The 24,409-nt window shown below is 31.7% G+C and overlaps 3 protein-coding genes across 3 annotated transcripts; all 3 read left to right on the forward strand.

Annotated features, from left to right (window-relative positions):
- Nucleotides 1-646: 646 nt before the first annotated feature.
- LOC114163659 (uncharacterized) lies at nt 647-3,055 on the forward strand. Its single transcript, XM_085666782.1, has 4 exons — nt 647-1,579; nt 1,668-1,888; nt 1,972-2,232; nt 2,326-3,055. Exons 1-4 carry the CDS (start codon nt 749-751, stop codon nt 3,053-3,055), a joined length of 2,043 nt encoding a protein of 680 aa, XP_085522908.1. The 5' UTR covers nt 647-748.
- Nucleotides 3,056-4,473: 1,418 nt separating this feature from the next.
- LOC114164574 (putative 6-phosphogluconolactonase 4, chloroplastic) lies at nt 4,474-7,342 on the forward strand. The gene is made up of 3 exons (XM_028049293.2): nt 4,474-4,905; nt 5,015-5,150; nt 6,679-7,342. The coding sequence occupies exons 1-3, from the start codon at nt 4,577-4,579 to the stop codon at nt 7,141-7,143; spliced, it is 930 nt and encodes a 309-aa protein (XP_027905094.1). The 5' UTR covers nt 4,474-4,576; the 3' UTR covers nt 7,144-7,342.
- Nucleotides 7,343-16,640: 9,298 nt separating this feature from the next.
- On the forward strand, nt 16,641-17,744 carry LOC114164702 (putative 6-phosphogluconolactonase 4, chloroplastic). Its single transcript, XM_028049446.2, has 3 exons — nt 16,641-16,832; nt 16,920-17,055; nt 17,150-17,744. The coding sequence occupies exons 1-3, from the start codon at nt 16,675-16,677 to the stop codon at nt 17,615-17,617; spliced, it is 762 nt and encodes a 253-aa protein (XP_027905247.2). The 5' UTR covers nt 16,641-16,674; the 3' UTR covers nt 17,618-17,744.
- The last annotated feature ends 6,665 nt before the right edge of the window (nt 17,745-24,409 follow it).

Genomic DNA, 24,409 nt, shown 5'->3' on the forward strand with positions numbered 1-24,409 from the left:
AAATGGTCAAGTGCACCTATATGTGGTGCACTTCGTCTGTGAGCCTGTAGTAGTACATATGATAGAGGGTGGGACTGAGACAAAAGTTGGTGTGGATGGTGCAGTTGAGGGTGAGGTTGATGTGGAGACTCGGGGTGATGAAGAACCTGCTGTGGTGGGTGGGGTTGAGGTGGAAGCTGCAGTTGAGGTGGAAGCTGCAGGTGAAGGTGAGGGTGATATGGAGGCTGCAGTTGATGTAGAACATGTTGGGGTGGAAGTTGGTGAAGCTCCTGCAGATAAGGGTGAGGGTGAAGTGGAGGTTGAGCATGATGACCAACCTGCTGAAGTGGGTGGTGCAAGTGAGAATGAGGGTGAAGTGGAGGTTGAGCATGATGACCAACCTGCTGAAGTGGGTGGTGCAAGTGAGAATGAGGGTCAGGTGGAGGTTGAGCATGATGAAGAACATGCTGTGGAGAGTGAGGAAACAGACTATGAGGGTGATGATGATTATGAAGTGAGGAGTTGAACTGATTTTGAAGAGGAAGTAATGGGTGAGGATGAGTTGTTTGATGTTAGAATTGAAACCCAGGAATTGGAGGATGATTTGTTTGATGTTACTATTGAAGGAGGAAGTGACCCAAAGGGTGAAAATGTGTTTGACAGGGGGTTGTCTGATAGGGAATGGGAGTCCGAGACTTTAGATAGTTGTGGAAATAGTGATGCAAGTGATGATGATAGAGATAGGTATGGTAACTTTGGGATATTCTCCATGCCCAAAAGTATGGAAGACTATAATTGGGAAGTTGAGACGTACTTTATTGATAAGGAAGAATTCACTGAGGCTATTAGAACTTATGGTGTCCAAAGTGGGAGAAAGTTAAAAATTTTTAGAAATGACAAAAGGAGAATTTGTATGAAGTGTTTGGGTGCGAAGGGTAAATGCAAGTGGTATGCATATTGTGCTTATAAAGCAGCACAAAGTACATGGCAGTTAAGGAGAATTATCAACAATCACACATGTAGTAGGGAATTCAATGTGCGTTTGATGACTTCAAAGTGGTTAAGTGGAAGGCTGGAAAAATCACTAAAAGAGAACCTAAATATGAAGTTGACTGATTTGAAAAACAAAATTGGGAGAAAATGGAACATTGGTGTTTCAAGATCAATGGCCTTTAGGGCTAAGACTATGGCATACAAGAACATTGATGGGTCATTCCAAGAACAATATAAACGTGTTTATGACTATGCACATGAGTTGTTAAGGTCAAATCCAGGTTCCACTGTCAAAGTCCATGTTGATGAGAATGAGGGCAATCCAATTTTCAAACGACTATATGTATGCCTCAAGGCTTGTAAAGATAGCTTCTTCTGTTGTAGGCCTATTATTGGTGTAGATGTCTGTTTTTTGAAGGGAAAATATGGGGGAGAACTGTTAACAGCTGTGGGCAGAGATGGAAATGACCAAATGCTTCCATTGGCATACGCTGTGGTAGAAGTAGAGAACAAGGAAACATGGACATGGTTTCTTGATTTGATGATAGAAGACCTAGGAGGAGCTGAAATTTGTTCTAAGATCACTTTCATGTCAGACCAACAAAAAGTAAGTAACTATATCCATGTGCTATTTGATGTTTAATTGTGATTCCTTAATATTTGACCAATCAATTGTTATGCTCTAAAAATTACAGGGACTGCTTCCAGCATTGCAAGAACTGTTGCCTGGTGTGGACCAAAGATTCTGTGTACGTCATATATATGCCAACTTCCGCAAAAAATTCCCTGGAAAAAATCTGAAGAGACTACTCTGGAAAGCAGCATATGCCACACACCCACAAGCATGGGAGGCTGTAATGAGGGAGATTAAAGAGTTTAATGTTGATGCTTTTAAGCATCTCATACAGATTCCCCCAAGACATGTTTTTAAATATTTTTTTATAAGTACTGTTTTGGATTTAAACTGATTTCAAATTAAAATGGTTTCTTCCCTGCAATCAGATTCTGGTCCAGGTCCAGATTTACATCAAGACCTGCGTCTGACACTGTTGTGAACAACATGTCTGAGGGTTTCAATAGCACTATAGTAGATTCCAGGAGTAAACCCATCATAACCATGATGGAAGAAATTCGAATGTATCTGATGCAGAGATGGGCTTCCAATAGAAAGAAGGTAAATGCATTTCATGGTTCTATTTGCCCAAAAATTCAAGACAGACTGGACAAGGAAGCACAAAAGACCAAATATTGGTTACCAAGGTAAATGTATTTGATGCACCTAATTGTAATAATGTTTCATTAAATATGAATGTCTTTTGGCTGTTTTTTAATTATATCTTGTATTCATTGCAGCTGGTCTGGACAACAACTATTTGAGGTCAACCATACTGCTATGATTGGGGAGAAATATGTGGTGGATTTAGATAAACAGGAGTGTAGCTGCAGGAAGTGGGCAATAACATCAATTCCCTACTGTCACGCAATCACTGCCATCCGATTTCTGAATTTGAATGCAGAGGATTACCTCCCACACTGGTTTTTGAAGTCAACATACGAGGAGACCTATTTGTCCCTCATATATCTTGTTAATGGACCTCATCTGTGGGAGATGACATCTTATGCTGATGTGTTACCTCCTGCTAAAAGAGTGCTGCCTGGAAGACCAAAAAAGAAACGAAGGCTGGAGTCCTGGGAGCTGAGGAAGGATGACACCCAAGTCAGGCAAGGTGTAACCCATAAAAGATGTGCCATTTGCAGAGCACTTGGACACAAAAGAAATACTTGTCCGCAGGCACCTCCACCACAACAGCAACCAACTCCAACTGCTGAAGAAACACAAGCAAATCAGCCAACTCAGGCAACTGATATCAGTGGTGGTCAACAAAGTCAGATTACTGCATCTGAACCAGTTATGCCAGCAGCAACAAATCAGCCAACCCAAAATCCTTCATGCCAACATAGTGAAGTGCCTCAAGCAACCCAAAATTCTGCATGCGAACAGACTCAAGTGCCTCAACCAACAACAACAACCACATTCAGAGAAAAACTGTCATTTAGGAGGGGACCAATCACGGAGCCATGAAGAAATTATGGAACACTTGTTTTATTTTGGAAAATCAATATGTAGTGGCTTTTTTTTGACAAACTCAGTGCTGTTATCTTAGAATGTAGTAGTGTTATTTTGGAAACAGCTTGCTTTTGTGCTGTTATTTACATATTCAGGTCTTTTGAAGAACAATATTATGTACTGAAATGGCATTATGAACCACTTTAATATTATTTGCTTTCTCATCTCCAGATTATCTTCATTATCAAATCATGTTAAATGGAAATAAATAGAACACAGTCAGTTCACTCAAACTTGTAATTCGTTCATTAAGAATTCATTACAACATTACACCACTGATACTTACTGAAGCAGTCAGTCTAACAACAGTTCAACAACTCTTTTGAACTAACTTACAAACTAAAATTACATTAACGAAAAGCAAAAACACTATTATTACACTTAAAATTTTAACCCATCTATCAGAAATCACAATTGCTTTTTCCAGAGTGTAAATCTTTCTCCTTTGTCTCCCAATGGTAGCATCTTTTTCATCTCCATTATCTTCATTCAGCCATTTGAAGTAATTGCACCCTTTAAATACCTCATTCCCACCACTCCGCTGTTTGCAAGAACAAAGAATCAAACATTAATCAAAAACAGAGAACATCAAAAACATTAATAAAGATTCAATCAAAATTAAATTAAAATCAAACATCTACTCCGACCTTATATTTAGGACACCCCCAAAATTGTTTGTCGGCATTCCTGACTGTTTTAGCGACTCTCAACACAGCGTTCTCCCCACAAAAGCAAAGAGGACATTCACCCAACACCCTATACGAACCACCAGTGGAGGACATACTTTGCTTCTGCAAACCCCACGAAGAGCACGAACATCCTTCACTGTGAGACATTGCAGATTCACCAAAAATTACCTCTTCCAATCAAGAACGAAGACCAAAATGATTGAAGAAAGAAGAGCAGAGGAAGAACTGCAGAGGAAGAACCCCACCACAATGATAGCGAAAACCCAATTCTACAATTAGGGCACAACACAATCTGATTTTTAAATATACCACACCACGTCACTGTACAATTATTTTTTCAGCCACAACTGCTTTTTAAATTGACACGTATCCGTTCACAAATGCCACATCATCTCATTTTTAACGCCGTTTCTCATAATTTAACGGTATGAACCCAATTGATGCACATAAACGTATTTGGGTACGCAATTGATACTTTTTTAAAAGCGGGTACCAATTTGACACACTAGTACCAAACTGGGTACCTTGCGATTAATTAAACCTAAAAATAATGTAACACAATAAAACTCACAAAAATAGAAATTAAGTTATTAACCCAAAAAAATTATTCAAAAACCCTAAAGTAAGAATGCATTGGAATAAACTCCCATCAGAATGGCGTGCTCAATAAAGAAGAAAAAAAAATGGTGGAAGAGAAGAAAAGGAAGGAAAGGTAGACTTTGTTACTGCACTGTGTTCCAGATTATTTGTTTCAGTGAGCTTATAAGAATACTTTACCCACTGAGGCATGGCGTGTATCTTTTCTACACTCTCATCAAACACTTTGCGATTCGCACTCTCTTCCTTCCCCAACACCAACCTTCAACCACCCTCAAGCCACATCTTCTTCTCTCGCCCTCTCACATTCAAAGGGCTTAGCGTCAATCCCAAGAACCTTCCAGCCCCGCTGAAAGCGTCGATGGCGGGGACCAACAACGTTGTCATCGAAGTCTTCGAACAAGAGGATCTTGCTGTCTCTCTGGCCAAATACGTCGCCGATCTCTCCAATAAGTTCACTTCGGAAAGGGGGGCATTCACCGTTTGCTTGTCTGGCGGCTCTTTGATCAAGTATCTCGGGTGAGGGTTCTTTTTCATGGATATAAAAAAAGTTATCACTTTGAACCTAAGCGTGATTGGGTTCAATTGAATTGGATTAAAGTGAATGTCTTTTGTGTTGGGGTCTCAGGAAACTGCTGGAACCGCCCTACGTTGATTCTCTTGAATGGTCCAAATGGCATGTGTTTTGGCTGGATGAGAGGGTCGTGTCTAAGACGCATGAAGATAGTAACTACAAGCTTGCTTTAGATGGGCTTCTCTGCAAGGTATATTTACTTGTTTTTTATGTTGGAAAATGGTTTGTTTACGTTGAACATGTTCTAAAATTGTCGAGAATGTTTTTTGTTGCTGAAGTGTTGGTGTTGATGTTGAGAAAAAGAAAATGGAAAAAAGGAGATCAGTTCAGGGTTAAAATTTGTTGGAAACTAGGGGAGGGGGAGGACCTAATTATGTAGAAGAAAGTGGAGCGCTAACAAGTAGCAACATACATTTTTTCTAACATACTTGGTACACTTGGTTAAAATTTATTGAGAACTAGGAAGAGGCCTAACCATATGGAATGTCTCCTGCACAAACTGGAATATAGTAACAGCAAGAAAATAGTGACAATTAAAATTTCAGAAAATGATATTTTAAACCACTTTTAACCCACCACTCTCATCACCTTTAGATCATCTATTTTAATTTTTCGTAGTGATGTATTATCCTAAAATTTCTGGTGTATTCTCAAAGGAGATAAACTGAGCAACCTGTGAGTGAGGTAGAAATCAGAGAGAAGAGAACATTGAGAAAGAGAAATTCATAACTACTTTTTTTTTTCTTTTTCTCCTCCCCTTTTGCATACATATACCCCTTAGTCCCTTCAACGCGCTGGTTTGTTTGCAATTCTGTTGCTTTTCCTTCCAACTTTCTCTCCACTTTTCATATTTCTCCTATCTATGGCCACGTGTCACACTGAATTTTCCCCTACGTCACTACTTACCATAACACCATATATTTTGCTATTCTACGAAAGAGGAGTGCTGGAAACCAGTAACAAACTTTCTCTAACGTACGATTTACAATTGATTGAAATATATTGCAAACTAGGAAAATACTAGAGATATTCACCGAGTTAGAAATGGGTCACAAGATGTTGGGATTTTGAATCAATTTCAAAGGAGTATATAGCTATAATTTCTCTCTAAGTAGTAGTTTTAAACTAATCATTTAGTCCCTACACGTGCCACCAGATAGCTCAGATAAAAAAAAAACTTAGGTTTTAGCCCTTACATTATTAGTACATACTGGTCTCTGTCATTGTATTTCTTAAGATTCTTAAGTTTTGGTTTCCATACGTCTTTATAATTTTATTTTTTTTACCAAAGATTGATTTCTAAATAAGTATAACCTATGACCAAACAAATCCTTTAAACTGATTCATGTGGAACCTGAATGTTATGAAAATATCATATGAAGCTAAAAATATATATGAAGTTGTGAAAATAAATGGATGAGTACAAGGCTACAAGCGTTTCATGGAGAGGTTACTTAATTGTGGATGATGAGGTGGATGAATCGAATCCCCTGTGTTGGGTGCTGCATATTAATGTTTAGTGAGTATATATCTTATTCCTGTAAAATGATTCAAGAGAGGGAAGAAATGGCCTTCTGTTACAAGTTATGAGCTATATTTTTTCTGTGTTGTCTTCTTTACAATCACTGCGTGACCAGATTATGTTGTCTAGCTTCCATCAGCATAATCTATTTTGTGAATCTAACTTGTTGGTACTTTCATCTTGGTTGTCGTGGCAGGTACCAATTCCTCTGGACAATGTGCATGCAATCAATGATACCCTTTCAGCTGAGGGAGCAGCCGATGATTATGAGACACGTCTCAGAGAATTGGTCAATAAAAATGTGATTACTTTATCACCTAACAGTGGATTTCCAAAATTTGATCTGGTGCTGCTGGGCATGGGCCCTGATGGCCACGTAGCTTCTTTGTTCCCAGAGCATCCTCTTGTGCAGGAGAATAAAAGATGGGTTGCCTTCATCAAGGACTCCCCCAAACCACCACCGGAGAGAATAACTTTCACCTTTCCAGTGATTAATGCCTCTGCTTACGCAGCACTTGTGGTGACTGGCAAGGGTAAAGCAGATGCAGTTCACTCTGTGTTAGGCAAATCTCAAAATTCTGTTAAGCTTCCTGCTGGATTGGTTTCCCCTGAAGGGGAGTTGAAATGGTTCTTAGACAAAGATGCAGCCTCAAAGCTGTAGATGCAGCAGCTGAGCCAATTGATCTGTATGTTGTCGTAGTTATTCAACTTTGCAATTTTGAGTTTGTGTATGACAAGTGCTGAACTTCCTATTCCCAGTGATAGTTTTGGCATTGGACAGGGTTCATTCGATTTAAATGCCACTTTTCTATCCTTAGAGTTGAAATGAATCAAATAATCACTTGGACAGGTTTTATTAATTTGTTTACAACTCAAGCTAAGAACACAGTTCCTTCGTTGCCCTTCAATAACTTGTGCAGAGTATTAGCATTTGACTCAGCCATCAACTGTGTAGAAAAAAGACACTGCCACTTACCCAATTAGCTTTGCTATCAACTGTGTCAATCAGACACACTATCCGGTCATATTTTGTATGAGTTCATCGATCTTCAATTTTAGCCACCTAATTTAGAAAGCAACCTGAGAATAATGACCCGGGATAAGAATTTTCTTGTCAACAGATCCAAACAACAAAAGAAAAATAGGTCCACTGTTGACAGAAACATTAGTCCTTCCATTCCATAACAAAGTAACCTCCAATTTAGCTGGAACTTACAATCAAACAATATAATATCTTATTGTTGCCACCGTTGATTTTTGGCAGCCACTGCGTGAGAGTAGCTCAGCTGAATGATCACTGATGTGCCATCCCAGTTGTATTTCCCCCCTTTTTCTTCTATCAAGTCCAGAAGAAATAGTTAACTTCTAACATGTAAATGTAACGATGTGCATATATGGACCTTGTTTTGTGTCTGTTTCTAAGTTGTTGTTGACCTTCTTTTCTTGTCACTTTTATTTCTTGAGATCAACAACCATATAACCAAAGCTCTTAAAATATATGAATGTTCTTAGTTATTCTTGATGATTACTTTGTTATCCGTGCTGTTGGCTGCATCTGAGTTATAATATTATTATACTAATATTGGTGACAGTGTATGAGCAAGGTAGTGTGTTATTGGCACAGTTAAAATGTTAAAGTTTTAATTACTGGATGATGTGAGCTGAGATTTAAATTATGCAGAAAGTACATAAATTTTTTGTTGAGTGAAGATACATTATTGCAAGGAGTAATATGATATATATATTTGAGGGCTAATTTGGCTATTTGATTTTCTTGCGTGGTTTGGTTATAAAAAAGCAACAGATACGTGTGCTTGTGAGGGTGACAAGTGACAAGCAATGAGTTCCTTCTACAAACAAAATAGTATATGGGCGATAGATAGGCTACAAGTAAACGAAGGAAGCAAGATCATTTCTTCTTACTTAACAAAAGATAGAAAGAGCCACACGGTATCTTATCCCGTAGGACACCATCATCCTTCCATTACAAGTTCCAATAACGTGATACAAATGCTTTTCAGATACTTTCTTTTATATCACTTGAACATAATGGTTTGGTTTGTAAGGGTTTTGAGATACTCACATGTATTCTTTTATGCTTTCAAACGAATCAAATAATCACTCGAACATAATGGTTTTTATCATTATCCTCTCCCAAAATCAGTGCTATCATGTGTTGACCTATACACAGTTCTTTTGGTTCTTTCACGTGGATTTTTTTGAGAATTATGTAAAGCATTACGAGGCTGAAAAGTAAAGGTAAGAAAGGACTAATCAATGATAGATTAGCAAGTGATGCATGATCTTATTTACATATTTCTGCAAAGGTCCCTTGATTAAAAGGAAGATTGTCTTATTTACATATTATTGTTAATCAAGTATCATCACATCAATTGAGAGTTATTTTATGTTTGCTTTGAAATTAAAGGGACAGTTAAATTGTTTTTCGTTACCAAATTATTTTAAAAAATTATGTTTCATTTATTAACTAAATTTTAAAGTATTTAGTCTTTGCACATTAAAGTCATGTAAAACATTTTTCATGTAAAGAATATATTTTACACAACTTTCATAAAATATAAGAACGAAGTAATTTATAATCCAATTTATAAATGAAACATAACTTTTTATAATAATAGAAAACATATTTAATTTTAGAGAAAACTAACTTGTCTATCATATTTTTTCTTTGATTATAGTAGGGATGACAATGGGACGGGACGGGTTTCACTATCTCATACCCATTCATGTAGAAAAAATTCATTCACATCCTTATATCTATATCTGTTTTCTTACTACTTCAATATTAATTTTAATTAATTTTTATAAAATAACAAAAAATTACGGTAAAGGAAACATAACATTACCAAATATTCAATATTAGGAAGATGGTTGTTTTTTCGATATCAAATACTTTGAAATAAATTATAATTGTTTACATTTTAGATTAGAATACCAAATAAAATTTTATGAGAACCAAAACATTTATTAAATTTGCAAACATTAATGAAACCTAGTTGATAAAATTTAAAAATATTTTTAAAAAAATATAAAAGGAAAACAAATATTCAAATTAAAATATATTTTAAATATTTTTTTACTTCAATTTTTTAAATTCTAATGAATCTCTTTTTTATATACTAATAAAAGTTATAATACTTGATCAAAATGATGCAAAGAACAAATAATAAAATTTTAACATATATTTTGTATCTTTTGAACTCCAATATATGTTGGATGGTGATAAAAAATATTCATGGAAATTACATTAAATTTTTATATTGTAGTAAATAAAAGTTATTTATACAATTATAGTGAAAAAATTACGGTATGATTGATAATGAGTTAAAAAATAAAAAATAATTAGATAAAATATATCAAAATAGTATTTTGCATGATGAAAATAAACAACAAATAAAAATATTAAAAAATTAATAAATGTCTAGAAACCATTTGAGAGACTATTGAAAGAAATCGCACAAAAGAAAACAAATGTATAATTAAGGGTATGATAAGATGAAAAAATACCTTAGAGATCTAAGAAAATTTTCAAATATTAACAAATAGACTCAATGGTTAAGAAATAACAAAAAAATGTTTTACCGAAACAAAAAAGTTCTTCAAATGAAACAAAAATTAATAATAAGTAAATAATTTTTTTTATGTTACCTAGTAAATGAAAGGTTTGTGCTATTAAATAATTAAATTGAGAGAATTAAACATTCTCATGTGAAAGAAAAGTATCCAATAAATAAAAATATTAAAAAGTAATAGAAATATTCAAATGTGAGACATAAAAGAATTTTAATTGACATACATCATTTTAAAATAATTACATAAAGATTATGATAATATGAAAAATATAGTAAAAATACGAAAAAGTTTCATGACAAACCAAATAATTAGAAGAAATAAAAAATAGAAGTATATATATATATATATATATATATATATATATATATATATATATATATGGTACTATGAAAAATAGACATAATTACCCATTTGAACTAATATGATAGTTAGATATACTTGTTAGAAATTTCACATTATGCAAACTTGTTGAGTGAGTCATCCATTCACTGAGAGAAATTCTACTTTTAGAAATCTAGAGTCTGAACAAGCCTTTAGATAAGGCTTATAGAGTTCGAGATGATTTGGTCGCCAAGTAATTTTTTGAGTATTCCAAATTTGTTAATTATTAACTATTAGTACTTGATCACTAGGTGAGTCAATACCCTCCTTGAGCCAATTCATTTTATAAAAATTTAAAAAGATAGAGATTGGTTGTTGAGTGAGTCATATCCACTAAGAAAGTGTAATATCCCAATTTCAGCAGCTTAAAACTAATAAAAATAGGGAGTTTCATCATAGTTCCAAAACAGATAATCTAGTGTACCCAATATATTAATACAGTCTTACAAAAGGTATGACTATAAAAAAATATATCACTTATACACTTAAACTAAACTAATAAACTCTGTACTACTGACCACTGTTAAAGCTCCCACTGGAAACCTCCTCTTCAACACTAACACGATGGCTCTTCATCCTTCATAAGTGCCTTTGACACTACAACCACATCTGCTCCCACCGAATAGGTGATCATCGCAAAAGGAAACATACAACAAAAGACAGGAACACAAAAAGCAAGGGTAAGCTAATCTGATTAAGGAATCATGCAGTTCAATTATAAACAGAAATCACGCAATCTTTCTCATTATCACCAGAATCATATAGACCACCACAACACATTTACATGACTCTAGACTCAATATCCGGATTATGTAAGCGACATCGGATCTCTTGGTGGCTTGCACCTGCGATGGTTCCCAAACTCTGCAGAGTTTGGACACAAGGGGTTATCACCCAACCACTCCCAGGGTAAGTCCCATCACCTCTATGGCAGATCGGGTCCATAGACCAGGACCTCCTGCTACTCCCCCCGACGTAATCCATCATACTCTACATGAGTCTTAATGGTTACTAGGAGCGTCAAGATACCAACCAAAACTGAGTCCTTATGTCCTTACATACACTAAAACGTTCCTCTTAGAATTTCCCTTGAAATCCTAGTTCAACCACTTCTTCTCATATTCCAACTTCATGCAATTTCACCGCACATATTATCAGTCATAACAATTCATGCATATCATAACTAAGTTCATATTTTAACATTCAAACATAGCTTCATCCATTAGAAACAAAGAAATAACACTCAACTACAGGGTTTATCGCCCAAGCTAGAAGGTATCGCCTAGGCAAAAAGGCTCTCTCGCTTAGGCGAGTCATTCTCGCCTGAGCGAGGCTCAAAACAGAGAACAACCCAAACTCTGGGCGAATTCTCGCTCAGGCTAAGTTGTCTCGCTTAGACGAGAGTGACTCTCGCTCAAGCGAGACTGGCTCGCCTAGGCGAGATCTCGCACAGAAACAAGGGATGAGTTTCTGGTGTTTTCGCTCAGGCGAGAGCTGCTCGCTTAGGCGAAAATACCAGATTCCCAATCTGTTCTCACATGCAACAGTAAAGAAATCTAGCACAATCCAAGCATACACTCAATTACACAATTCAAACACTCATACAACAATCAATCATGCAATTCAAAGTCATCAGAATGATTTCTAGATGAAATTCAAGTAAAACAGTTAGCTTCCCTTACCTGTTATCCCGTTTAGACAACTTTATAAACGTCAACGCCTTAAAAACGTCAACACCTCTAACTCCACAGGATGCTCTATCTACACATAGAAACATCACAAGAACGATCAAGACATACCGTTATGATCACTGATCAGCAGAGACTCATACTGATGATTAAAATGTCACATGCAAGCGGAAGAGGGCCTGCATGCAACAGAAAACAAAAAAAGACTAAAATAAAGAGCGAAAACTCAACTTACGCGAACGGAGAAACTGATCGGTCCAATTTGAAGAGCTCGCCGAGAGGATCAATCCTACGGTCTCGGTTCTTCAATCAGACGACCAGAGAGACAGAACCTCTAGAAAGAAGTCAGAGAACTCTAGAAAAGTGGTTTCTAGAGAGATGGTGTGTTTTAAAATAATGAAACTCGTTTATAACAATTCTATTTATACTAAAATCTTTTAATATTAAAATAATCGAGTCTCACTATTTTTAAACCACTATCACTTTTAAAACGTCATTTTCTAGGGTCTTACAGAAAGTACAACTCTAAATGTATCACATTCATTAAGCGAATCTTAGTTACAAAAACTCCTCTAGTTTTGTCTTGCTGGTTGAGCTTGTGTACTTGTCTAAGAGAGAAAATTTTTTTGAGTAAGTAAATATGTATGTTGAGAATTTTTTTATTTATTTGTGATAATTAGCATGTTACACAAAAAGAGATGATGTTTAAGTGTAAGTTTCGACAATGATAAATTAAGGAAAGTTAGAGGAAGTTTTATTTTAATTTTAGAGTAAAAACATGTGTATATATGTTTAAATTCCTGATAAGGAAGGAATAATCTTATTATGAAAAATATTTTAAAAAAAAATGTACAAATTTATATATGTACATGTACATGTTTAATCTGAATTATTTAATAATAGTTTAAGACTTAATTTTTTATTTTTTATTATGAGAACTAAAACATCCGTAATTTTTAAATAATTATATTATTTATTTTATTTTTATTTTAAAAATAAGATTTAAAAAATTCTTGCATTTTTACTAATGTTTTTGTATTTTATCAGACGTAGCTTGAACATTAAAAAAGGTGTCAGTTAATTTTTAGGAAACATTGTGAATAATTAAAAATACTAATAGTGAAAATAAATAAATAATAATAATAATAGAATTAATTTAAATATATATATATATATATATATATATATATATATATATATTATCATTAAAAAATAAGTTACTAATCTATAAATATACGTTGATTTAAAATAAAATAAAGTAAAAGCTTTTAATCTTAAATATAATAGATGAGAAAATATAAGAAGAAAGAATGAAAGAAAAGAAAAGAAAAAAAAAGAGAGATAAACCTTGTGTCTCCACTGAAGGTAAGTAAAATTGACTTTGACACATAGACTTATAAATATCGGTAAGTAGGAAAACAATTAATTATTAAAAATATAAGTTCCTAGTCTATAAATATATAGGTTAAATATTAAAAAATAGCCTTCTAATCTTAAATATAAGAGATAAAAAAGGATATAAAAAAAGAATGAAAGGAAAAAAAATAAATGAATAAAAAGAAAGAAATAAGATGAGGAAGAGATAAACATTAACTATTTATTAAATGTAAGTCATAATGATTTTGATACATGACAAAACTTATAAATATGAATAAATAGAAGGAGAATATGAATAAAAGGAGAAAGAGAAAATTGAGAGCAAGATAAAAAAAGAGATCGAAACTTTCTAAAAGTACTATAATTTACTGTTAAATTATTTTTAACTTCTATAATCTTTATTTATTTGTATATATTATTTAATTTATTTTCAGTTACTATTAAATTGTATTAGTCCAAGAGAATGCAGTCAAAGGTAACGTGAGAATGAAGGTAATTTTTTTTTTGTCAAACCGTTGTACTACTTTAAACTATAAGTGATAGTAATTTTATTTATTTTGTAATTATTTATCAAAATAATAGGATGAGAACGTAGTTAAAGGCAGGATGACAACAGGACAGGAAGGGATGAGTTTCGTTATCCTATACTTATTTTTATAGAAAAAATTAATCTTCATTCTCATTCCAAGTTTAACAGGTATCAATTTTTGTCTCATTCTCATTTCTACTGGATAACAAGTATAATTTCGTACTCATATTCGTACCTGTTTTCTTATTACTTCAATATTTTTAATTAATTTTTATAAAATAATAAAAAATTATGGTAAAGGAAACATAATATTATCAGTTATTCAATATTAAAAGGATGATCGTTTCTTCAATAGTGAATACTTTGAAATAAATTATAATTGTTTACATTTTATATTAGAATAGCAATAAAATTTCATGAGAACCAAAACATTTATTAAATTTTCAAATATTAATGAAACCTAGTTGATAAAACTTTAAAATATTTTTGAAAAAAATATAAAAGAAAAATAAATATTCAAATTAAAATATATTTTAAATATTTGTTTACTTCAATTTTTTAAATTCTAATGAATATCTTTTTTATACACTAATAAAAGTTATAATACATCACTTTGTCAAAATGACGCAAAGAACAAATAATAAGCATAATAATAAACTTTTAACAGATTTTGTATCTTTTGAACTTCAATATAAGTTGGATGGTGATAAAAAAAAATTAATGGCAATTACATTAAATTTTTATATTGTAGTAAATAAAATTTATTTATACAATTATAGTGAAAAAATTATAGTATGATTGATAATGATTTAGAAATAAAAAATAGTTAGCTAAATATCGAAATAGTATTTTATATTATGAAAATAAATAATAAATAAATATATTAAAAATTTAACAATTGTGTGTCTTATTCACAATTTGAGATACCATTGAAAGAAATCGCACAAAGAAAAGCAAATACATAATTAAAGGTATGATAAGATAAAAGATATCTTAGAGATCTAAGAAAACTTTTTAAATATCAACATATATACTCAATAATTGAGAAATAACAAAAATTGTTTTAGTGAAACAAAAATATTATTAAAATGAAACAAAAATTAATAATAATAAGTAAATAATTTTTGTTTATATTAACTAGTAGATAAAAATAGGTTTAATTATTCGGATGGTACCCACTTGGTAGGAGTGTGTCAATTTGGTACCCGCAAAAAAAAAGTGTCAATTGAATCCCTACTTTTGAAAAAATGTCTCAATTAGGTCCCTTTCAAACAAAATAATTAACGTCGTTAAAGGCACGTCACGTGTCACTCTCTGGTTTTTTTAATTTTTTATTTTTTTAAAAACTTTTTTAACTTTTTTTTGCAAAAATTTTTTGTTGCCACGTGTCAATTCTATGTTGTGACACATGACAATGTTAGTGCCACGTGGCAGGATAACGCCACGTGTGACAAATGTCACGGACTAATTTCAATTTAGTAGCCATATATATATATATATATATATATATATATATGTGTGATTTTTTTAATTTAGTCCCAATTTTTTTAATAGTTGAAGTATATTTTTTAAGTCACTTTTTCATAAGATTAAAAATAATTAAGTATAAATATTTTTACAACATTATGTACTGATATTTATATTAAAATTTAGTGGTAAAAAAATGTTATACTAATAGAACAACATAATCATCCACTTTTTTTTTTCAAAATAGAACACTATTGTCCTTTCAATTCAGGACCAAATCTATTATTTGTATAAATGTTATACTAGTATTTTTTTTATTAAAAATATATTTTTAACATATTACGTTATTGTATATTATTAACCCATATCTTGTCGATGTTTTCTTTAACTACTAAATTTTAATATAAATATAAGTACTTAATTTTGTAAAAGTATTTATACTTAATTAGTTTTAATCTTATAAAAAAAATGAATTAAAAAATATACTTCAATTATTAAAAAAAAATTGGGACAAAATTGTACCAAAGACATAAAAGTGGAGACTAAATTGAAACACTAAGATAAATATGAGAACTAAATTGAAATCAGTATAATGACATTTACCACACGTAACATTATCCTGCCACGTAGCACTGACATTCTCACATGTCACGACAGAGACTTCACATGTGGTAACAAAAAAATTTTACAAAAAAAATTTAAAAAAATTAAAAAGTTAAAAAAATTAAAAAAAATATATAGTGACTCGTTGCGTGCCGTTGCCATAATTATTTTTGTCTGATTGAGACATTTTTTTAAGAAATGGGAACACAATTACACTTCCTTTTCCCCAGTTATCAACACAACTGACACACTCCTACCAAGACCGGTACTATCCGAATAATTAAACCATCCAAATAAAAGGTTTATGGTATTATTTGTTTTATAAATGATAATATTTTTTATTTATTTTGTAATCATTTATCAAAATACCATGCATGGAAGAGAGGTTTTGCGTCGGAATGTGTTCCATTTGATTCGCGCCTATAAGAAGAGCACCCACAGAGGAGTGACATGCTCTGTACCCATTATCAAACACTTTGCGATGCGAACTCTCTTCCTTCCCCAACACCAATCTCCATCCACCCTCAAAGGGATTAGCGTCAATCTCACGTCGATGGCGGAGACCAACAAGGCTGCCGTCGAGGTTTTCGAAGGAGACGATCTCGCCGTCGCTCTGGCCAAATACGTGGCCGATCTCTCCAATAAATTCACTTCGGAAAGGGGGGCTTTCACCGTTTGCTTGTCTGGTGGCTCTATGATGGAGAATCTCCGGTGGGTTATTTTTCTTATAAAAATGTTCTCACTTTGAGCGCAAACTTGATTCGATTGAATTGAATGTGTTTTGTGTTGGGGTCTCAGGAAACTGCCGGAACCGCCTTATCTTGATTCTCTGGAATGGTCCAAATGGCATGTGTTTTGGGTGGATGACAGGGTCGTGCCTAAGACTCGTGAAGATAGTGACTACAAGCTTGCCTTAGATGGGTTTCTCTGCAAGGTACATTTTTTCTGGATACTTTGATACTTTTGGATATTCATAATTTTTCTGGGAATCTAACCTGTTGGTACTTTCATCATGGTTGTCGTGGCAGGTACCAATTCCCATGGACAATGTGCATGCAATCAATGAAACCCTTTCACCCGAGGGAGCAGCCGATGACTATGAGAGACGTATCAAAGAATTGGTCGATAAAAATGTGATTACTTTATCACCGACCAGTGGATTTCCAAAATTTGATCTCATTCTGCTGGGCATGGGCCCTGATGGCCACGTAGCTTCTTTGTTCCCAGGGCGTCCTCAAGTGCAGGAGAATAAACGATGGGTTACCTTCATCAAGGACTCCCCCAAACCACCCCCGGAGAGAATAACTCTCACCTTTCCAGTGATTAATGCATGTGCTTACGCAGCGCTTGTGGTGACCGGAAAGAATGAAGCAGATGCAGTTCAGTCTGCGTTAGGAAAATCTGAAAATCTTGTTAAGCTTCCGGTTGCGATGGTTTCCCCTTCTGAAGGGGAATTGAAATGGTTCTTAGACAAAGACGCAGCTTCAAAGCTGTAGATGCAGCAGCTAAGCCAGTTGATCTTCATGTTGTGTTGGTTATTTTTAACTTTGCAATGTTGAGTTTGTGTAAGAGAATAATTAAAGGGAATATAAAGGGACGTGTTCATTCGAATCAAACAATCACTTCAAGTTAATGGTCTTATTAATGTCCTCTCCCAAAATCAGTGTTATCATGTGTTGACCTCTACACAGTTCTTGGTACTTTCACGTGGAGCTTTTTTGGAATTATGGAAAGAATTAGGTAAGAAAGGACTAATCAAGGATGGATTAACAAGTGATTAAAGGAAGATTATCTTCATGAGAAGAAATGCATGTAAGTTCAGAAGCCAAATTTCCATGAAGAGAAAACATAAAGTAAAATAACAGCCTAGAAGTCAGCATCACAATAAACCTTGGTGCTTCCCAACCTTTTGACCAAATACACCACCCATCACTGCAGGTCATTGCATGGACTTTAACTTTCGTTGGAGTCAAATTAATTGATTTTATTTTAAATTGTTCTACTTTTTAAATATTTTTTTAATTTATTCAATTTTTTTAGCTTAATTCTTGATTTAGTTTTTTAATGTGTTTTTTTTTTTTCAGTTTGATCTTTTTATTATTTTTTGGTTGAATTTATTTTTTCAATTTTTTAAAACAGTTCAATTTGATCATTCAATTGTTTACAAAAATTTAATTTTTAAAAGAATTTTAATTTGTTAAAAACATATCTGTCTAATTATCTTAACCACAAAGGGATCTGAATTGATTAACAAGCTTTTATATGGTTTAAGATGAATCTTGAATAAATCTTTAGGTTTTAAAGCTCAATTAATCAATTTCGTAGTTTTGGGTTAATGGTCTGTTTAAATCAATCAAGAAAGATTATGAGAGAGAAGAAAGAAGCAAGACACACAATTTATACTGGTTCGATTCAAAAAGAATCTACATCCAGTCTTCTCCTAAGTAACACACTTAGGAGGATTCCACTAAACATAAAGGTTCCAAGAATTATAAGCACACCTATGTAATTCTAACCCCCAAAACCCAAGAACTTGATTCAACAATCAAGAACTCCCCCTAGGAGCAATGCATCCACACAATTGCACCTAGGTCCACACTTCAAACACTGAATCTACTGTAATCAGAGATACAGAAAACAAAACAAGAAACGAAAACACCTAAGCTGTGCAGATTTGACTTGATGCTCCTTGAATCAAGCAAGATCCATCATGGTAGAATCAACCGTCAATTCTTCTTGGATCTGTACTTGAGTTATCTTGCAGAATCTTCTGAAACTTTGTGTCTCTCAGATGGCTCTATCTCAGATGAAAACTGCGTGATCTTTCTGATTTTTTCCAGACCCAAAACAGATTCCAAAACAGTTTTTATACAAAGGTTTTTGTTGTCACTAATTCGATTAGCAATTTACCTAATCGATTATCGTGAGTATATTTTCACTTACTTTGTACCATACTCACAGCTAATCCATTAGTTAAAAAACTAATCATATGCAGAATTACACAGCAGGCCGGAAATACATTTGATAAAGAGAAGCTAATTGCCTAATGCATATCCTAACTGGACCAAGCTGTGTTTTATCCTAGATCAGTAGACATCATCAAAATTGTTCTTCATTTATGGATGAAAGGCTCCCCCTTCCAACATAATTTAGTCTCTTTATTTAAAATTCAAATTCAATTTTGTATTCATATGTTTTAAGACGATCTAATTTTATCTTTTTTAATTGTAAACTAAATTAGTAATTATGTTTAATTACAAATTATATATACAGGTTATTTTTTTAGAATTTATACATTAAATCTGAATACAAAATTAGATCGTTTTAAAAAATATACTTAAATTGAATTAAAAATTTAAATAAAGGAATTAAATTAAAAATTAAAAAAAAAATTGAACCTTTTAAAAAATTTAATGATCAAATTCAAAATATTAAAAAAATGGAGGACTAAATTGAATCCAAAAATAATAAGAGGATCAAAATTAACAAAATTAACATATTTGATGACTAAATCGCCAATTAAGTATTTTTTAGACAAAATATTGTAATTCCTTTTAAGTGTAAAAAGTTATTTAAATATTATAAAATAATATTATAGTGTAAATTATAAATTACATTAAATTCTATTAAATTATCAAATTATATGAAATGAAAATATATATAATTACAAAATTATATATTTTTTTTTTTGCAAAACATGCATAAAATTTTAGTGTTATATTTTTGGAATTGTATATCTTTATACAAACTTATAGTGTTGTATTAAATTACAAAAGTATACAACATTGCATATCATGTTATATAAATTATATGTGTTATAAAATTAAAATTTTGTATAATTTCAACAATAAAATTATAGAAAAACAATTATTTATATAATTTTTGAAAACAATATTTAAAATCTATTATTTAATAAATTCATTTATCATTAGTCATAAAGTAAGAAAACAAAAAAATTTCAACTTAAGAGAAAAATAAGACAAATAAGTTGATTTATAATTTCACCGATGCTTGGAAAATCTGAAATCCGATATATTTTTTTCTTGATTTCAACTGTATTAAGATAAAAAAACAATCATATTATTGAAGTTTGATAACAAAACGTTCTTAATATTTTTTTTATTCTTACCTCTTTTTGGAAGTAATATCTCCAACTTCATGATTTTGTACAACAATAAGATTTTTCTCCTCATTTTTTCATTTTTTTTCGTTTTCTTCTTCTTCTTCGTTGTTGTTGTCGTCGTCGTCGCCATCGTCTTCTTCTTCTTCTTCGTCGTCGTTGTCATCGTCGCCATCATCGTCGGTACTGCTGCCACTGCCGTCATCGTCGTAGGTGAGCTTTGGACGGAAAAATTCTTGCTCCTTTTACCGACGGATTTTATCGACGAATTTTAAGTTATTAAAGTATCGACGAATTTTACCGACGGTCAAATCCGTCGGCAATACAAATTTGGACGAAAAATTTCTCGATTCTTTTATCGACGAATGTATCCGTCAGTAAGAAAAATTTAAATTATCGATGAATTTTATCGACAGAATAATTCGTCGACAATACAAATTTGAGTGAGAAATTTTCCACTCCTAAAAATATATCCGTCAATAAAATTCTGACAGTAATTTTTTTTTTTTTTGTAGTGACTACTGAGTTGAAGATTAAATGCCCCTACCTTTGGACCTAAGATACTATTTTATATTACATGACATTCCTCTTGACTTTATTACCTTCAAGGTCGTTGTTCTTTTTCATAAACAATGAGGAATCACATCAATACCTTACATTGTAATTGTCCTGGATCTTAATGCAACAGTAACATTTTCATATTTCCTTCAAGGTTGAGAGTTTGTACTTGTCGTCCTGCACGCTACCTACCTTAGTATCGGATCTACGCCATACTACCATTGGGCCGGTATGTGCACGATCCCTTTGGGCGGGATATATGCGGCCTCCTAGGTCGAGATGTGTCTAGCCTCATGTTGTCCCCGTCAACCAAGAGACTTGGGTCGAGTCCGATACCATTACCCCTCTTCACACACCCCTGGGCCGGGTACACCTAGGATTGGTCAACATCCTTCCTTGTTGTACCACTTGGTTGGATACACCTAAGATTGGGCAACATCCTTCCCTATTGTACCAATTGGTTGGATACACCTCGAGCTCCCTACACATGTACATATATATAAAAAAATAAAATATTTAATGTACTACAATAATAAATTAATAAATAAAAGTACAAAAATAAGTGAAAAAAGTAAAATAATATGAGATCCAAAATAAATAAAAGATTAATAACCCCATAAATTTTATATGAAAAGGACTTGATGTAAAATTTTACTTTTAATAAATGATATTATTTACTTTATTCTTATTTTAAAAATAAGAGTTAGAAAATGTTTATTTTTACTAATGCTTTGTATTATATCTATATATAGTCTGAATATTAAAAAATAAATCAAGTAGTTTTAAGAAATATTATAACTGAGTAAAATGATAAGAAGAAAAATAATAATAATAATAATAATGATATATAAGCATTATTTATTTTAAAAAAACTTCTAAAAGAGATGAGAACATAAGTAGATAAGGAGATAAGAAAAAGAAAAACAAAGAAAAGATAAAAAGATAAAAAGATAAAAAGAAATAACCATGAATTTAATGCACATGTGATGAATCCTTGAAAATTTGACTTGTAAATATGTGTATGAATGTAAATAGGATGGTGTTAAACAAAGAAAAGAAAGTAAGCTACTAAGGGAAAAAAATGAAGAGATAAGATGAAGAAGAGATAAGACTTATCTCTTCAATAATGAAGGAAATCTTTGTATTAATTATAATTTGGAATAAAATGAGCATATGCTTTGTTTATAAAAGGATGAAGTGAAATATAAAAGGTAAAGAAATGAAGAAATTATGAGTTAGGTGAGAGAGAAAAAAAGAAAGAAAGAGAGAGAGAGGGAAGAAAGAATGAAAGAAGTTGTTCTAAGATATTAGAATAAATTTTAAGCTTTTAAATAAGGTAAGGGAGTTAAAGTCTCTTTATGGTAAACTTGATAAACTCATATGTGATATATTTATCTTTTATTTATTTTTAATTATATATTATTTTATTTGCTTCCATTTTATTGTTATCCTTTTACTTATTTAATTTAATTTTATCTTTAGTTACACATTAATCTTATTTATTTATTTAATTTAATTTAACTTAATTTACCTCTAAGTACTAATCCTTTTCATTTATTTTATTTTATTTTATTTTCAATTATGCATCAGTTCTACTTAATTATTTCCTTTAATTTATCTTTAATTATGCATTTATTCTATTTATTCATTTTATTTAATTTATATCCAATTATGCACTAGTTATGTTTATCTATTTTTATTTAATTTATCTTACTTATTGATCCTATTTATTCATTCCAAATTTTATTGATCTCCAGTTATGCATTGGTCTTTTATATTAATTTATATTTTTTTTATCATATTTGTTTATAACATTCTAATTCATATATAATTATTTATTTAAAGTTCTTACTTTGATTCCTATTTTATTTTATTTTGGATTATTTAGAACATCATTGTTTTAAAAGTAAATATCATTTTATTAAGTGAACTTCCACAAAAGAAATTTACTTATATGTTTTTTGTTATTGTATGTGTTTTGTGTTTGTTTGGATGGTGTATGTATTATTTGTCAAGAATAACATAACTTGATAGTCATTACACACATTTTATGATGTTTAAAAATGTTCAAGAGTATGTCAGTTAAGAGAGAGTTAAGTCTGGTTTCAAACCAATGTTAAAGTGTTTTTATCTAGGAAGTCACAGTTTGGTATACTGTGAAGTGAAAGGCAGAGACCATGGTGGGGTTTAAGGAAGTCTTACCAAGTAGGTGAATATCTGGATAATTCATAATAGCGTCTTGGACTATGATATTCCTAGGTCAAACTTGGGACTATCCGATACCCGCTCAACATCGCCAATGATAGGTATTGAGTATATAATTCTTTCATGGACCAATAAATGGCTAATACTCTTGAGAAAGAAATGATTATGATTGTACATATATGATAAAAATGAGATTGAGACTAAGTCTTGTGGTTGTAGGTCCAATCATATGCCACCAATGTATATATTATAGGTTGAGTTTATTAAGATTGATATTTAAGGCTTATAAAGATTTCACTTCTTCCATATTTTTCTTCACATGTACATGTTGTATAAATAGAAAAAAACTTTGCTCAGTAAAAGCTATTTGGAAAATTTGTTAGGAGATATTCTAAAGATTGATTCATGAATAATTTATATTAATATCCTTAGAATATATTAAATATATATATATATATATATATATATATATATATATATAATTCGTTACTCTAATGTAGAATTCTTAATAGCTTACAATTATATGTTTTTGTAATATTTTACGAATAGTTAAAAAAAATGTAAAATATTTTCATATATATATATATATATATATATATATATATATATATATGAAAATGAAGTTATGTTATTATTATTTTCTCTCTAGGAAACATCTTATTTTACAAAAAGAAAATTATTTCATTCTTTCATCAAATAATAATTATTTATATAATAGTCGAAGCATTACATTTAGTGATATCAGAACAATTCTTTCTTTCAAGACCTTGAGTATGGTCTTTTTCATGTGTCTAGTCTCTATTGATGAGTAGAGGTAGAAGTTGTTTGTTTTTACACTTTTCTTGAGTTGGAGAAGTGTAAGATAAATATACTAGTAAGAAGTAGTAACAAATAATTAATACTTGTAGTAAGGATAAGAGTTATTTCTTATTTCTTATAATTTAATATGTTAAACAAGAAGAGGTGATGTTTTTAAGTGGAAGTCCAACAATGATATTAAAGGAAGTTTTATTTCCTCTTTAGAATAAAAATATGAGTATATGTTTAAAGGCTTAAATATACATTTGGTCCCTATTTTGGTTGGTTTTATTCAATTTGGTCCCTATTTTCGTTTTATGTTCAATTAGGTCCTCATTTTTGTCAAATTGTGGTCAATTTGGTCCTTTTCACTAACGGTGTTTAAATAGTTAACGTTTTTGAACAATATATGCCACGTGTCAGCTCCTGGTTTTTTTGATTTTTTTTAAATTTTTTTAAATTTTTTTAATTTCAAAAAAATGGTCCACGTGTCAAGTCACAGTTGTGCCACGTGTCAATGCTAGTGCCACGTGTCAGTTTGTGGTAGTATTATTTTTTTTGTTCAATTTAATCCCTATATTCGTTATTTTTGTTCAATTTAATCCAA

This window comes from Vigna unguiculata, chromosome 9 (genome assembly GCF_037176805.1).
Source record: "Vigna unguiculata cultivar grain cowpea cultivar isolate G323 ecotype 2 chromosome 9, ASM3717680v1, whole genome shotgun sequence".
NCBI classification, from domain to species: domain Eukaryota; kingdom Viridiplantae; phylum Streptophyta; class Magnoliopsida; order Fabales; family Fabaceae; genus Vigna; species Vigna unguiculata.

Coding starts and splice junctions, on each gene's coding strand:
- LOC114164702 (XM_028049446.2), top strand. CDS start 16,675: ATGGCGGAGACCAACAAGGCTGCCGTCGAGGTTTTCGAAGGAGACGAT. Junction 16,833..16,919: donor TCTATGATGGAGAATCTCCG/GTGGGTTATTTT, acceptor TTGGGGTCTCAG/GAAACTGCCGGAACCGCCTT. Junction 17,056..17,149: donor TAGATGGGTTTCTCTGCAAG/GTACATTTTTTC, acceptor TTGTCGTGGCAG/GTACCAATTCCCATGGACAA.
- LOC114163659 (XM_085666782.1), top strand. CDS start 749: ATGCCCAAAAGTATGGAAGACTATAATTGGGAAGTTGAGACGTACTTT. Junction 1,580..1,667: donor TCATGTCAGACCAACAAAAA/GTAAGTAACTAT, acceptor TAAAAATTACAG/GGACTGCTTCCAGCATTGCA. Junction 2,233..2,325: donor ACCAAATATTGGTTACCAAG/GTAAATGTATTT, acceptor TATTCATTGCAG/CTGGTCTGGACAACAACTAT.
- LOC114164574 (XM_028049293.2), top strand. CDS start 4,577: ATGGCGTGTATCTTTTCTACACTCTCATCAAACACTTTGCGATTCGCA. Junction 4,906..5,014: donor TCTTTGATCAAGTATCTCGG/GTGAGGGTTCTT, acceptor TTGGGGTCTCAG/GAAACTGCTGGAACCGCCCT. Junction 5,151..6,678: donor TAGATGGGCTTCTCTGCAAG/GTATATTTACTT, acceptor TTGTCGTGGCAG/GTACCAATTCCTCTGGACAA.